The sequence below is a fragment of the Tachypleus tridentatus genome, chromosome 10 (genome assembly GCF_004210375.1).
Source record: "Tachypleus tridentatus isolate NWPU-2018 chromosome 10, ASM421037v1, whole genome shotgun sequence".
NCBI lineage: Eukaryota > Metazoa > Arthropoda > Merostomata > Xiphosura > Limulidae > Tachypleus > Tachypleus tridentatus.
In genome coordinates this window covers 40,767,803-40,780,848 of record NC_134834.1, presented here as the reverse complement: position 1 = coordinate 40,780,848, position 13,046 = coordinate 40,767,803, and the positions used below count along the sequence as shown (strand labels likewise).

The 13,046-nt window shown below is 31.7% G+C and overlaps 1 protein-coding gene across 3 annotated transcripts in view; it reads right to left on the bottom strand.

Moving 5' to 3' along the window:
* LOC143229123 (mushroom body large-type Kenyon cell-specific protein 1-like) overlaps nt 1-13,046 on the bottom strand; it is a 73,265-nt gene that overhangs the window by 23,129 nt on the left and 37,090 nt on the right. For all 3 annotated transcript variants that reach the window (XM_076460979.1, XM_076460980.1, XM_076460981.1), the window contains exon 4: nt 8,217-8,295. In XM_076460979.1, the coding sequence (XP_076317094.1) occupies nt 8,217-8,295 (79 nt within the window). The remainder of the gene's footprint in view (nt 1-8,216; nt 8,296-13,046) is intronic.

Below are 13,046 nucleotides of genomic sequence, written 5' to 3'. Positions count from 1 at the left end.
GTTGGAGGACAGAATCCATAAATAAGCACAATCCATGTGAGTTGTCACATCATAAAGAGAAGCCATTATTGTTCTCAAATTAAAAAGGATGTGTTTGAATAACGGAGAAGTACATTTAGCTACAACTCAAGGAAGAGCAAAGCCAAGAGAGACCATTGAATAGTTCACAGGATAATGTTTTTAAATCTCAGATGATATTGAGCAGAAATAAAGCAAGATTTGGACTCATGAACAATCCATCCTAAAGAAAAAGTAAATTGTGAGATCTATTTCAGTTTAATGCAAACAAAGAGTGAGAATCCACTAAACATCAATGTAATGATTACAACTGATATTAAGATAATGTAAAATGTGATCAAATGATTTGACTACAAAAACAGATCAACAAAGAGATGGAAACTGATCAACCACCCCACAATGTAAAAAACGATGTAGATAAAAAGATGGTAAAATTGAAAGTTATAAATAAACATATATTTTTAAAATAATATATATGTAATACATCAGCTGGATAAGATAGTGTGAAAGGTGAACTTATCAAAAGAACATGAGGCACGTCGAAGTAGAAACAATATCAATGAGGCTTAAAAAGACAAAGATAGGAGAGACCCTAATTAAAAATAACTCCTAATAATGATGCAAAATGGTTTCTCAAAACAAGATCAATCATAGCATACAAGGCAACAGACTTATGAAGGATCAAAGTAAAAACCACATGGAAGACCCTCACTCACCCAATTACCACGCTGAGGGTCAAAAACTAGAGAACAGCAAGTTAAATGAAAATATGAAATGTATGAATATGAACTAGTTTTAATACATCTTCAACTTCAATGTCAGCAGAAGGTGAGGAAATTAGAAGATTCAAATGCTAAAATCATTTCATCTGTTACAAATTGTAATGGAAATAGATTCAATATTGGAAATACACCTTGAAGGAAAAAATGAGAAGAACAGCAGAGATGTTCTAGAGTTAGCAATTCAGCAAATAAATCCAGCTCTGAAAGCAATTAGTGCATCAAAAACAAAAACAATTGTCTATTAACCCTTTTGCAACAGGCTTGGTATAATATGCACAGGTTCACATACACATTTGCACTCATTAAGTATTTACCCTATAACTTTTGATACAGTACGTGTACCTTCACAAAATTTGGCACTTAGTAAATATTACAAGTTTTCTGTATATAGAAATTCAGATATTGTAATGAAATATTTTTACTAAACATTTGTTTGTGAATATAGTCTGTTTTGTTTCTAGTATGAATATGAAATGATCTCATGTTATGATTGAAAACTATTCTTCATCCCAAAAATCTCAAATACTATTTTTGAATCTCTAAAACCTCCTAAATACATTTCAAATGTTTGTTTCAGAGAGACATTATTTTTTAGGTTATTTTTTATACTCTAGCTATACCCTATGTGGGATTTGTCAAGTGACCAACCATGTAACTATCATAAAAATATTAGGAAATAAATATAAATTGTTTTCTTTTCATGCTATAATGACTACATATTATAACACAAAAATACAAATCTTTAGTCTAAGTAGCTTAAGTCTCATAAAGTTATAAATTCATTATATTGACCTTCTAATTGTGCCTAGCTACCATTACGTAACTCACACTGATGAGGTGCATGTCCATTCATGCTACCATATTCATTAATATAAAAATTATTCAGTCTTGGCAGAGTTTTAGTGGACTAGTATTTTGTACTATACAGCAACATTTAAATTATTATACATCATATAGGTATACAGATTATTACTATTTAGAAATAAGTTATGAAACTTATTTTCTGAAAATATAGAACAATAAATAAAGAAGTGAAGAAAACAATTATCTCTTCTAGCTGTGGCCAATGAACACAGTTGCTGTTGCACATAGTTTGCTAAGCCTTTTAAAATTTTGCACATGGAAGATATAAATTTTTTTTTTAGGTTTATATATACAGTTGAGTAACCAAAAAATCATAAATAACTATACTGATACCACAAAATTCTACTATAATTTATTAAGCTTAGGAACTATGTTTATTTATATTTTAAAAAATATGAAACCGTGAGGAGACTAAAGACACAACCTACCTCCTTGAAAACTTGGATCAAAAGAATGTGGTAGCCTTTTCACAAATTAAAATGGCTGAAAAAACCACTCTGGAGACATTCTAAACTGTTGATTGGTTATTCACATGTCACATATTGAAATAAAAGTATATAAGGGACCATTTCTAAAAATGGAAAGAAGTGAACAGGGCCACTGAGTTTGGTTCAGTATATAAACCATATCTTGGCAAAATAAAAAGATGTGAGGTTCTTATTTTATATTCTAGCCTATCAATATTAGTAATTTAAGTTCATAATTTGTAGAAAATTACAGAATTAGTATTTTGACATCACAAACATCTAATTTTAACCAGTGTTGCATTCAACATATGACGTGACTTACTAAAATCTATATTTAGGTGGGTTCTTTTAATATTTACTTTTAAATTAAGAAATTATTTCATGTATGATATTAAAGTTTGAATTATAATCTACAGTTTGATTCCAAACTTATTGACATAAATTAAAAAAATATTAGTTCAATAAAATTATGAACACAAATCAACAAACATGATGACATGCCTTTTTACCCATAACCCATCAAAAAAGGGCTAAGCAAATTAAGCATACACATAATCATGACACTCACTGGGAATACCAGTATACAATATAAAAAACAAATACACTGAATAATTACAGATGACAATGCTCAAAGAATTTTACCCTGTATACTACAGACAAATTGTAGAACTAAGGCCTCCAAATTATGTAAATTACTCTGACACTTGCACAATAACTTACAAGGAAGATGGGAAAATGAAGAATTATGGGTAAGTAGTTCATGCCCTGCATTGCTTTGGAAAATTTTGAGTCTTATGTTTGGTCTACAACATAAGTTCAAACCAGGAAGGGAAGAATTTGTGTTCAGAAGACACTAAAGAGGTAGCCAGATCTGACAAGACTTAACTGCCACATAGGTCTTTTACTTGAGAAAGTGTAATAAGTTACTATGAGACCTAATTGAAAGATCAGACTGTGCAAACCAGGAAATGAGCAAACACTTCTTTAATGCTGGGTTTTTCCATGATAGTCCACAGAAAGTATAGTCAGAAATAGTCAATTAAACATACAAACATATTAAACACATAAAAACAAAGTTAGAACACCCTCAGGTGAAAGAGGGACATCTGAGGTTGTAACTAATGGTATACAGACAGAAAGAAATGAGAGTACTCCTAATAAGGGTATTCATAGCCAGAGGAGCTGGATAAGATATTGGGAACCAGAAGAGCAGATTGGAAATGAGAAAAGTGACCAAAGTATTAATCATTTACATGCTCAGTGGGAAATGGATCCAAACAAAGATTTGAAGATGATGTAACCAGACAGGATTCTTCCAAAGGAGTGGCTACACCAGCTTCAAAAGAAAGAGAAAGAATCTGCCACTATGTTCAAAGCCTCAAGAAGATTATAGGCAGCTAAATGAACCCAAAACAGAAAGTCCAACATGCAGGAGCAATGTCTCTGGCACAATGACAAATGATATGGGAGACAGCTGTAAAACCAAGTGTATCACAGTAAAGTGATCAAGTCATGGTAGGAAATAAGAACATGCCTGATGGGCAGCCAAAAGTTTTAAAGCACTGATGTGGAAAGTATACTCTACATGAGACCAAACACCTTGAGGCCATGAAACTGTCAAGAGACATATCCCAAGTCATAAGAGATGTGTCAATGAAAAATTTAAGATTTAAATGTGGGGATAGCAGTGGAATGCAGACTGTTGTGTAAGCCTGATACAGACACTAGGACAAACCCTTGAAAATAGAAAGCAGTACAAGAGGATAGAGAATCATGGGGGATTTTACAGTAAATACTCAAAGTTCACTGAAGGAGGAGCTTGGCCAAGATATTCATGAGATGCAATAGTCCCTGAAAGTGCTAAATGGAACTACTTAAAAGGTTTGACCAGCCAATCCAGATTAGCAGATTTGTCACAACACTCCTCCACCAAGAAGAAAGCATCCTAAGATGAAGTAAGGATAGGCCAGTCAACCATGTAATAATTAAAATGTCTAAGACTGTGGACAAGGCAAGCAAATGCTCATAACTATATAGAAGATATAAAAGAGCCAAAGGACAGAGCCTGAAACTGGTACACCTAATTCAGTGAAGAAATCAAAGAAAACTGTTGGGAGGATTTTACTACCAAATATATATACAGAAAGACACCTGAGACATTAACATTGGTCATCCCATGTCGGGGAAGGGGGGGGAGTAATAACAAATAGAAAAAAACCTCCAATTTTCAACTGAAGGATCACTAGCAAATGGATGGGAGAAGAAACATTGATGGTGGCACAACAGTACCTATATTTTGGGGGACAGCATAAAGATGAGAATACAATCTTGGAGAGAGCCGTCTTGACCAAAGGATTCAATACCACAGCTTCAAGAGGCAGAAGAATATGATAATTGGAAGAAGAAAGAGAAGGAATTTTTATAATTGAATTAAAAAAAATGGAAATACACTCTCAGTGTAGAAACAGGAAGATAAGGTAATGAAAACATTAATGAACAAAAAGCATGTTGAACAATGGCAGGAATGTCCTCCACAGCTAATGATCTTCCACCAGCCACAGACGAAGTAGGATTAGTGTTAGCTACATTGCAGAACCCCATAAAGTAGTAGTAGTCACTGTCACTCAAGAATTCATTGCAATTAAAAACATTCTACAGATCTTTCTTAATCATATGCAGTAACTTTCAGTTATGTACATTGAAATCAAACCAAATAAAATGGACAAATGTTAGCACTAGAATAAAGGTTGTACAAGTCTCACTTCAACGAACAAAGTTTAAGCTTCATGAAATATGTTCATTCACAATAGTTCTGATTAAAAGAATGAAGCTAATTTCTATTGTAATTGTTAATGGAAATCTACTATATATAGTAGTTACATCCTCCTCCTATTCGTGGAGAGTTATGTTGTTGTTGCATTTTTATTACATTACACAGTAATGCAGTTCACAATAAAAAATGTCTTAAGTGTGAAATAGGTCAAGGCAAAATCTTGAAGGCAGATGCTAAAAGTGTAACTAATGTGTGCAGAAGGTACAGATATCATTTTAGAATCTTTCAATACTGATATGTTATATTTTTCAAGGATTTTGCTTTTTATAAAAATTATGGAAAAAAATGGTCTTGGTGTACATATATTTTCCAAAAGTTTTTGATATAGTGCCAGATAAAAGGGAGCTAAACAATCACATCAGTAGGAAATGGAAAAAGAATAGTTATTCAGAATGTAGAGTTGCTGGATTTTACTGATGGAGAGCCTCAGGGGTGGTTCATGCTTTGGTCTTTGCCTTTTCTCATTTAAATTATTGCTACTGATGGAAGTAATGTTTGCTGATAACATTAAACTTTTCGGTATTTCTAGCTTTATTGAGAATACTGATATGTTACAGAGTGATTTGAAACAGTTTGTAAATTGAACAAATATTTGGTAAATAACATTTAATTAAAGTGAGTTCAAAGTTATATATTTGGATTATCATCAGTTGAATCACACATTTTATTAGATGGTAGCCCACTCCTTGTCTGGCAGAAGAAAAAGATCTTGTCACAGTGGTGTGGGTGAGCCACTCAATCTACAGTTCACTCTTACTAGTAGTAAACTTAGAATATTTGGGTGTATTTATAGACATATTGATTACAAAGTATGAACAGGATTTTACCTCTTGAAAGAAGAATCCTGTCTGGTTCTAGAAACAGAACCTACCACCATTTTCAAAGTCCCAGTGAGAGGACAGGCAACTAAATGAACCCAAAACAAAAAGTCCAACATGCAAAAGCAAAAGTGCTTGGAATGCGTCCCACAGTAATAATTGATACAGGAAACAGCTGTAAAATTGTCTGAGTAAAAAATAACCAAGTGATCCATAAGTCAAGGCAGGAAATAAGAACATGCCTGATGGATGGCCAAGAGTTCCAAAACATGATGTGGAAAATATACTCCACATGACACCAAACCCCCTGATGTCTTGAAACTGCCAAGAAACACAACCCATTTTACAAAAGATGCAACAATGAAGAAATAAAGATTTACATATAGGAATGGCACTGGAATGCATATTGTTATCTAATCATAAAATAGACACCTAGACAGTATAGGTAGGGAGCCTTTTTTTTTATACTACAAAAATAGGGTAGATAAGTAGGTGGGGTATTGGGCTGATTGGATTTTGTTGTTGTATCCTTTGCTTTAATTGGTACTTTTAATTTCTGCAGGGCATTTTAGTTTAAGCTTTGTGAAATTCAATACATTTGGCACTGATTTTGTCTTCTAATTACTCTATCTTACCATTGAAGCATCACCCAATTCAACATGTGTTGATATCTATTCATAATCATAATTAAAATCTAGATTAGATGGTATAACCTGTATACGTCTTTGACTGTTCTAGTAAACTGTTACATGTCTTTTCTCTTGTTTTAAGCTAACATGTGGGCATATATTAAAGACAACAGCCAATATTCTATCTACTAGAATGAAATGCTATACACTTGCCTGAATGGAAGTTCAACCATAACTGGCTGAAAGCATTAACACATCACACCAACTAACAAATCATACACATGGTTTCTTATGGCCTTTGACTTGCAAAATATGGTAGTAGACTGATACAATAATTTAATGGAAGAGATTTAGAGGGGAGATACTAGGATAATTCAGGAGTTGTAAGGGTTCTTTTAAAGAGAGAAATTAACACAACTTATTTTGTCTTTGGAAAAAAAGGTAATAAGTGATCTTATTGAAGTTTGTGAAATAACTGAAAGATTGATAAGATAAATTCATTTTGTTTCTTTTTGCTATATTCTGAAAATGATAAGACATAAAGACACAAAGTTAACTTTCTACTAAGATCAATAAAAGAACATAAAACAATAAAAAGCACAGCTAATTAAAAATACTGTTCTTACACTCTTAGTACAAAGATTAGAATGTATTATTTCATTAACTGTATACCCTCATTGGTAATTACATTACTGGCTGTAAACCCAATGATATATCATGAAGTTTAACCAGCATAGAAAGTCAACATCAGTCCTAAATCCATATACTAACACAGCAATATACACTAATCTCTGTAATACAAGATAACAATATGCTAAACATTCTAATCAATGTGTTAATGAAATAAAACATTCAACAAAGAACAGAGTATACCTAACTTATTGATTGCATATTTATTGCTTGTTGGCTTTAAGTACTGAAAACTGACTTTCAAATTTAGTTAGGTGTTGGAAAATGATACTATTTTTCATGTTTTAAATCACAAATATATTGTTTTGACATTTTAACTAGCTGTACAAATAAAGAAAAGGTTGATTTTTTTTTACATATGAACTAATTTTTTAAAACAAAAATGAACATTTTGCTCTAATTTGAAAAGGAATGATGAACCAATAAAAAAATGTGTTCTTCTAACCTCATATTCAGTCCAAAAGCTACCTAGCTGCAAATACAGCTTCTCAGATCAACAATATTTTATTATGTATCAATTCTGCATTAGATACAGGCCTTTGTTAAAAAGCATATGCTTTACATGAATCATAATTTTTTAAAATTCCTATCACAGTATTACCAATTGGACCTATTTCAATTTCTCGTATTTAGAACCATCATTGTTTCATTTACATTTGATGCAAAAGTGGATCTTTTTACGATACATTTTTCAAATGAACATAAATTTCACAAGTTCTTACTTCAACTATTTCACCCTTTACTTTGAAAATACTGATCTAACCTGAAAAGATTAAGCACAAAACTGGCAACTTTAGCACACAAAGGTTTATTTTTCTTCTTATTCTTTACAGTTTCTCCATCAATATTGCGATTTTTATCTCAGGAACACACATGATGAGAGGTACAAAGTTTCCTAGATTTAAATCTTTGCGAGTTAAAATATTTAGCTACAAAATTAATGCTGTTATTATTTCAAGTTCAGAGGTATTTCCAAAGTTTAGCCACTGAAGTTACATACCTAAGCCAAACCCATTACTCATAATTCATGTAACCTTATTAAGGTCATAATTCAATGACAGCAAAAATTACATACACAAAAATAAGAAAGATAGAAAAAAAAAATTATAAATTACCTTTCTCAAGGTCACTTTTAAGGGTGCCTTTTTCTTCCTTACTTGCTTCTATTGAATGAACTATACCATCAGCTGGATCCTGAAGTGATAGGATTTCATAAATCAAAGAAAGCAACATTTCAATGTAACATCATAAAATTACATCTCTAATGCAATTAACCAAGATACTTTTATTTTTCATTGTCATCCAAATTTACTGAGTATTTTTTTAATGTTAACATTTTCAATATATACCAGAGTTTATTAAAGAATTTTCTACAAATAAGCATCATTCAAAGTACAACATGTATACATGCTAGTACAAGCTCAGCTATAGTAAATGAAATGTCTTTGTAAAGCAACACTGGTTCATAACTACTAAATAGTCAATATATCCACTTTGCACACACATGCACTTCATAGGTAATATGGGAAAATTAATGGACTTTAAAGTTTATTTGTCAGTTGGCTGCTGTAATTCTTGTTCAGTCCTACCTGAAAAAACTAATTCAGTATTTTAATTTATAAAATGCATTTTATAAAATATCCTACATGAACTGATGCTAAGTACAAGTCACCAAACATTTAATGTGATCTAAAGACCTAAATGGTGGTAAGTGGGTTTTTGAAAGTAAAGAGAGCATAGAAATATAAAATATGTCATAATATAGTTACAATCAGTATCCATTAAGAAGCTTTCTTCTGCTTATAATAATTTGTAACAACACACTGAAGATGAAAGAAAAAAAAGAGAATACAATAAATAATTTTATCTAATGTTTCTATTAAGAATATTCTTCATCATATTCCCATGAGTCAATTTTCCACAATGTCTTTTATTTAACACTCTTCTAATTCTTCTTTATGATTGCTAATGAATACATTTATGCCAAGCCACCAATCTTTATTACACCATCATCTATCATACATATGAAGGAAGTTTAATTTGCACCAACAATTGCTATTTTATCGTTAGGCATTACTAAATTTAAAGTTATTTTCAAATGTACAATTGCCACACAATTACCTGAAACTAAGAACAAGATATATGTATGTGATAATTTGTTACAAGCAAAAACCCTAATTTTCAAGCAACCAGATTTTTAGAATTAAAATGAATTTGAAACTGGTACTGACTTCTTCAATACAAAAAGCCTTTTCTGTTGCTTTCATGTAGTCAAACCATATGACTTGAAGTTCTGAGTGTTTTTTACATTTTGTAACACTTACTTACAATTCAGCTCTCACTCACCTTCTGTGAGATTTATTGTGCATGTGTTACATCTTACATAAGCTCTGCATTCACATCATAATTCAGATTTTTTTGTAAATTGTAGTTGTGATGGAAAACCATATACATTGTTATGATATAAGTGCCTTTTTGAAGCTGGCAAAACATGATTATAGTAAATTTACTTGTCTTCAAATATTAGTATTAGTCCTATTTTATTTATAACTCTGTATTGTTCTTTATCCAATCCCTTGGGATTTTGAAGAATCAGAGGAGTGTAGGATAAATCTTGAAAGTCCTTAAGGAATTTGTGCCATTGATAGTTTTGTGCTGTTTTTTTTATGAAAACTCTCAATTTCTTATCATGACAAGACCTTCCTACCAAAATACTGGGCTGTGAGAGAAACTAATAAGTAATTTTCATCAATTTTGTTACTTATTCTGACTGATCCACTTAGTCATTCTGAGAAATATTTTCTATGCCCTATCATGGCAGTATGTTGCTATAATGCTCAAACAGAATCTTTTAAAAGGACTCAAAATAAGCTGTTTGTACTTTATGATCAATTGCAATCTACAGATGTTGCTCCAATCACATTAATAATTTAGTAAGAACAGCATTCACTTCACTTGTTTTCAAAATAATATATATATATATATTTGGAACCTTGTTAAACATATGTACAACAAATTATTTACACTTCATAGGTTAAAGGAATATCATAAAGGCAAAGTACTTTTCTTCTTGCAAGAAGTCCACTTAGGCATATTCAATAGCTTTAAAATGTGTTTGACAAGCCAAACTATTTTTTTCTGTTATTATTACCAAACTATCCAAATATAGTCCACTCACTTCAAGACTTAATTACCACAGTTGTAATCTATATTTTTGAAATTGTCTACTCCTATTTCTTCTTTTGTATTTCCAAGAATTGTCTGTCTGTTAAAGTTCACTGAGGTTAGTTCAATCAGGTTAGAAGTCTCTTTGATGAAATAAGCTATTCATCTTATCTGTTTTTTTTTCCACTGTTATTAACATTAAGCCTTCTCCTCCTAAGTCAGTTAACTTTACATTGGCCGAGATCCTTCTTGTAACTTCATTTTCTCATCTACTCTGTCTTTGTACATCTTTTCCCCACTCATCTCATACTATTCATATGTTTATTATTTAACCATCTCTTCAACATATTCTCAACATCAATTCCTTACAAATATATCTCCCAATAATCATCTGCTTTTAATTCTCTTATAATAAAAAATAAACAAACTATACAACCATAAATAATTTATTTACAAAATAAACTGATTAATAAGCCTACACTAAACAGTCTATTGTATCATGGCAAAGGTGGAGTATAAGAAAAAAGTAGGAGAACACAAAACTCCATGAACTGTAAAGCAAGGAAACAACAGAAAGTTATTTGCAAACTGTTTATCCAAATTTCCAAATGCACAAGATATTGACAATAAAAAGCTGAGACTTGGCCTCTTCATTACATTATTATCTATCATACATCAATTGATTCTTTCAGACCATCATATATTAAAAACTGAAAACATAATCTCACAAAGAATACATTACAAAAGGATTTCCAATGCTAACAAATGCAATTTTATTGTTAGGCATTACATGAAGGGTGAAGAAAGTAACAAGAAAAAGAAGCTAAAGAAGAAGTGGGCAATACAGAAGTATAGCTAGTATTGAAAAATAAGATAACAACCAGAAGGAATGTGAAAAGTCAGAACCCTAGTGACTTTCTGCTGACAAATAAATTAGGAATATGATAAGTGGGTGAATGAGTAGTATGTGTCAACTGAAGGGATGACTGAACAAGGATAAACCAGTTGTCCATGTGATGATGAAAATATAAGGGGCTGAAGCTGGAACAAAAGTGGCAGTCCTGGATTGAGAAACCATTATCCTACAGTGAAAGCAAACTTCACCGATAAAAGCAGATGAATCAGTGAAGTAAATAAACCTTTAAAATAATTATTTTCATTATTTGAAAACCAAGATGAAAGAATTTATGCAAGTCTCTTATGTTTTCCATCTTGAATGGTGTAATGTCCAGATGATAACTGGTATAGGAAAGAACTATTATCTGACACCAACTTTGTTTTCTTTGGCACTGTAAAAAGACAAAAATAAAAACACGAAAACTAAACCCCTCAAAATTAACAGAAACATACAGCAAAGCAATCAGAAATGTTATGTCATTTTAGGATAAATCACAAGTACAATGATGAAAAGAATGACTTTATAAGAAAACAAAATTCATACAATTTCTTTTCCTTTAATACAAATTTTTCATTTCTTAATTTTAAGAGGATGCTTGCCTTGTATCCTGCTTATGTATTAGATGAATCTTTCAGTAAAAGAATCTCTTTATAATGGGCAATACATTAGCTGCAGTATTATCTTCATTAATAAAGTCATGTCTTCTTTTTTTTTTTCAGCCATGCATATTATGTCATTATATCAATGACTGAACAGTGTAGATTAGTTCAACAACCCATTTCTGTGATGGGTTTAAACATAACAGATCCAGAATGTGAATACAGGCTTGACAGAAAAGACCATTCAGATCTGACTGAAAGTAAGAATGGCAAGAAATAAAATGATACAAAGAATATTCTACATGAGCCCTTAAAGTGTAAATTTGTAAAATTGATAAAAAAAAAAAAGATGTTAAGCCAAAACACACAGACTAGATTTGTACTGGCTAAAAAGAAACAATTAGAAAGTTCTGACCCAGCATAACCTGGATGATCAAAATCGCCTTGGGAACGAAAAAAACTAAAATTACAAATTGGATCTAATTCTGTCTGACCATCTCAATGCCAGGTCAAGTGGATAATGAGCTGAAAACCAAAAACAAAATGTAACTTGGAATCAAGAAAGGAGATGTACACTTACATGGAGGAGTCCACTCCATGGAAAGTACAACCACCAAAAATTTGAGGACTGAGAAGTCACTTCTTGGGGGAAAATATGTTGGGACTGACTGTAAAGGCAATTTGCAATAAGTATAAAGCATCTGAAACATAACACAACAGGAGACATACATCAAATGTGTGGGTTAAAAAGAGGAAAAACTGCTGTTTACTAAGAAGGTAATAATAATGAGTGTCTCCTTGGCAAGTGATACAAGCCACCACCATCAAATAGTTAGATTGAAATATAATTAGTCAAATACAGACAAGAAGAAAGTGAACTAAAGCATATCGGACTGCCAGAAGAGCCACAGGGTTAATATATAACACTTTTCATGCAGTGTCTAATGAAAATATCATATGCCAGCTTCAAAAGGAGAAGTGCTTCCATAGAAGCCAGATCCTCCAAAAGCATTAAAATCTTACTACCAGTAAGACAGTGAAACATAATGGTATGGATAACAGAAAGCTCCACGAATGCATTTGAAGAAGAGAAGGGATGGATCTGAAAGAGATGGATGTTTAAAAAGACACTTCCTAAATAGCCAAGATTGTTCAGTAAGTAACAACAAAAAACTTAACCAACTGGAAAATCCAACCACTCAAGCTGTTTATGTAAGAAGCAGACAAGTATATTATGACCAACCACATTCGGAAGGAACTAACCAAAGCCAGACAACCATATC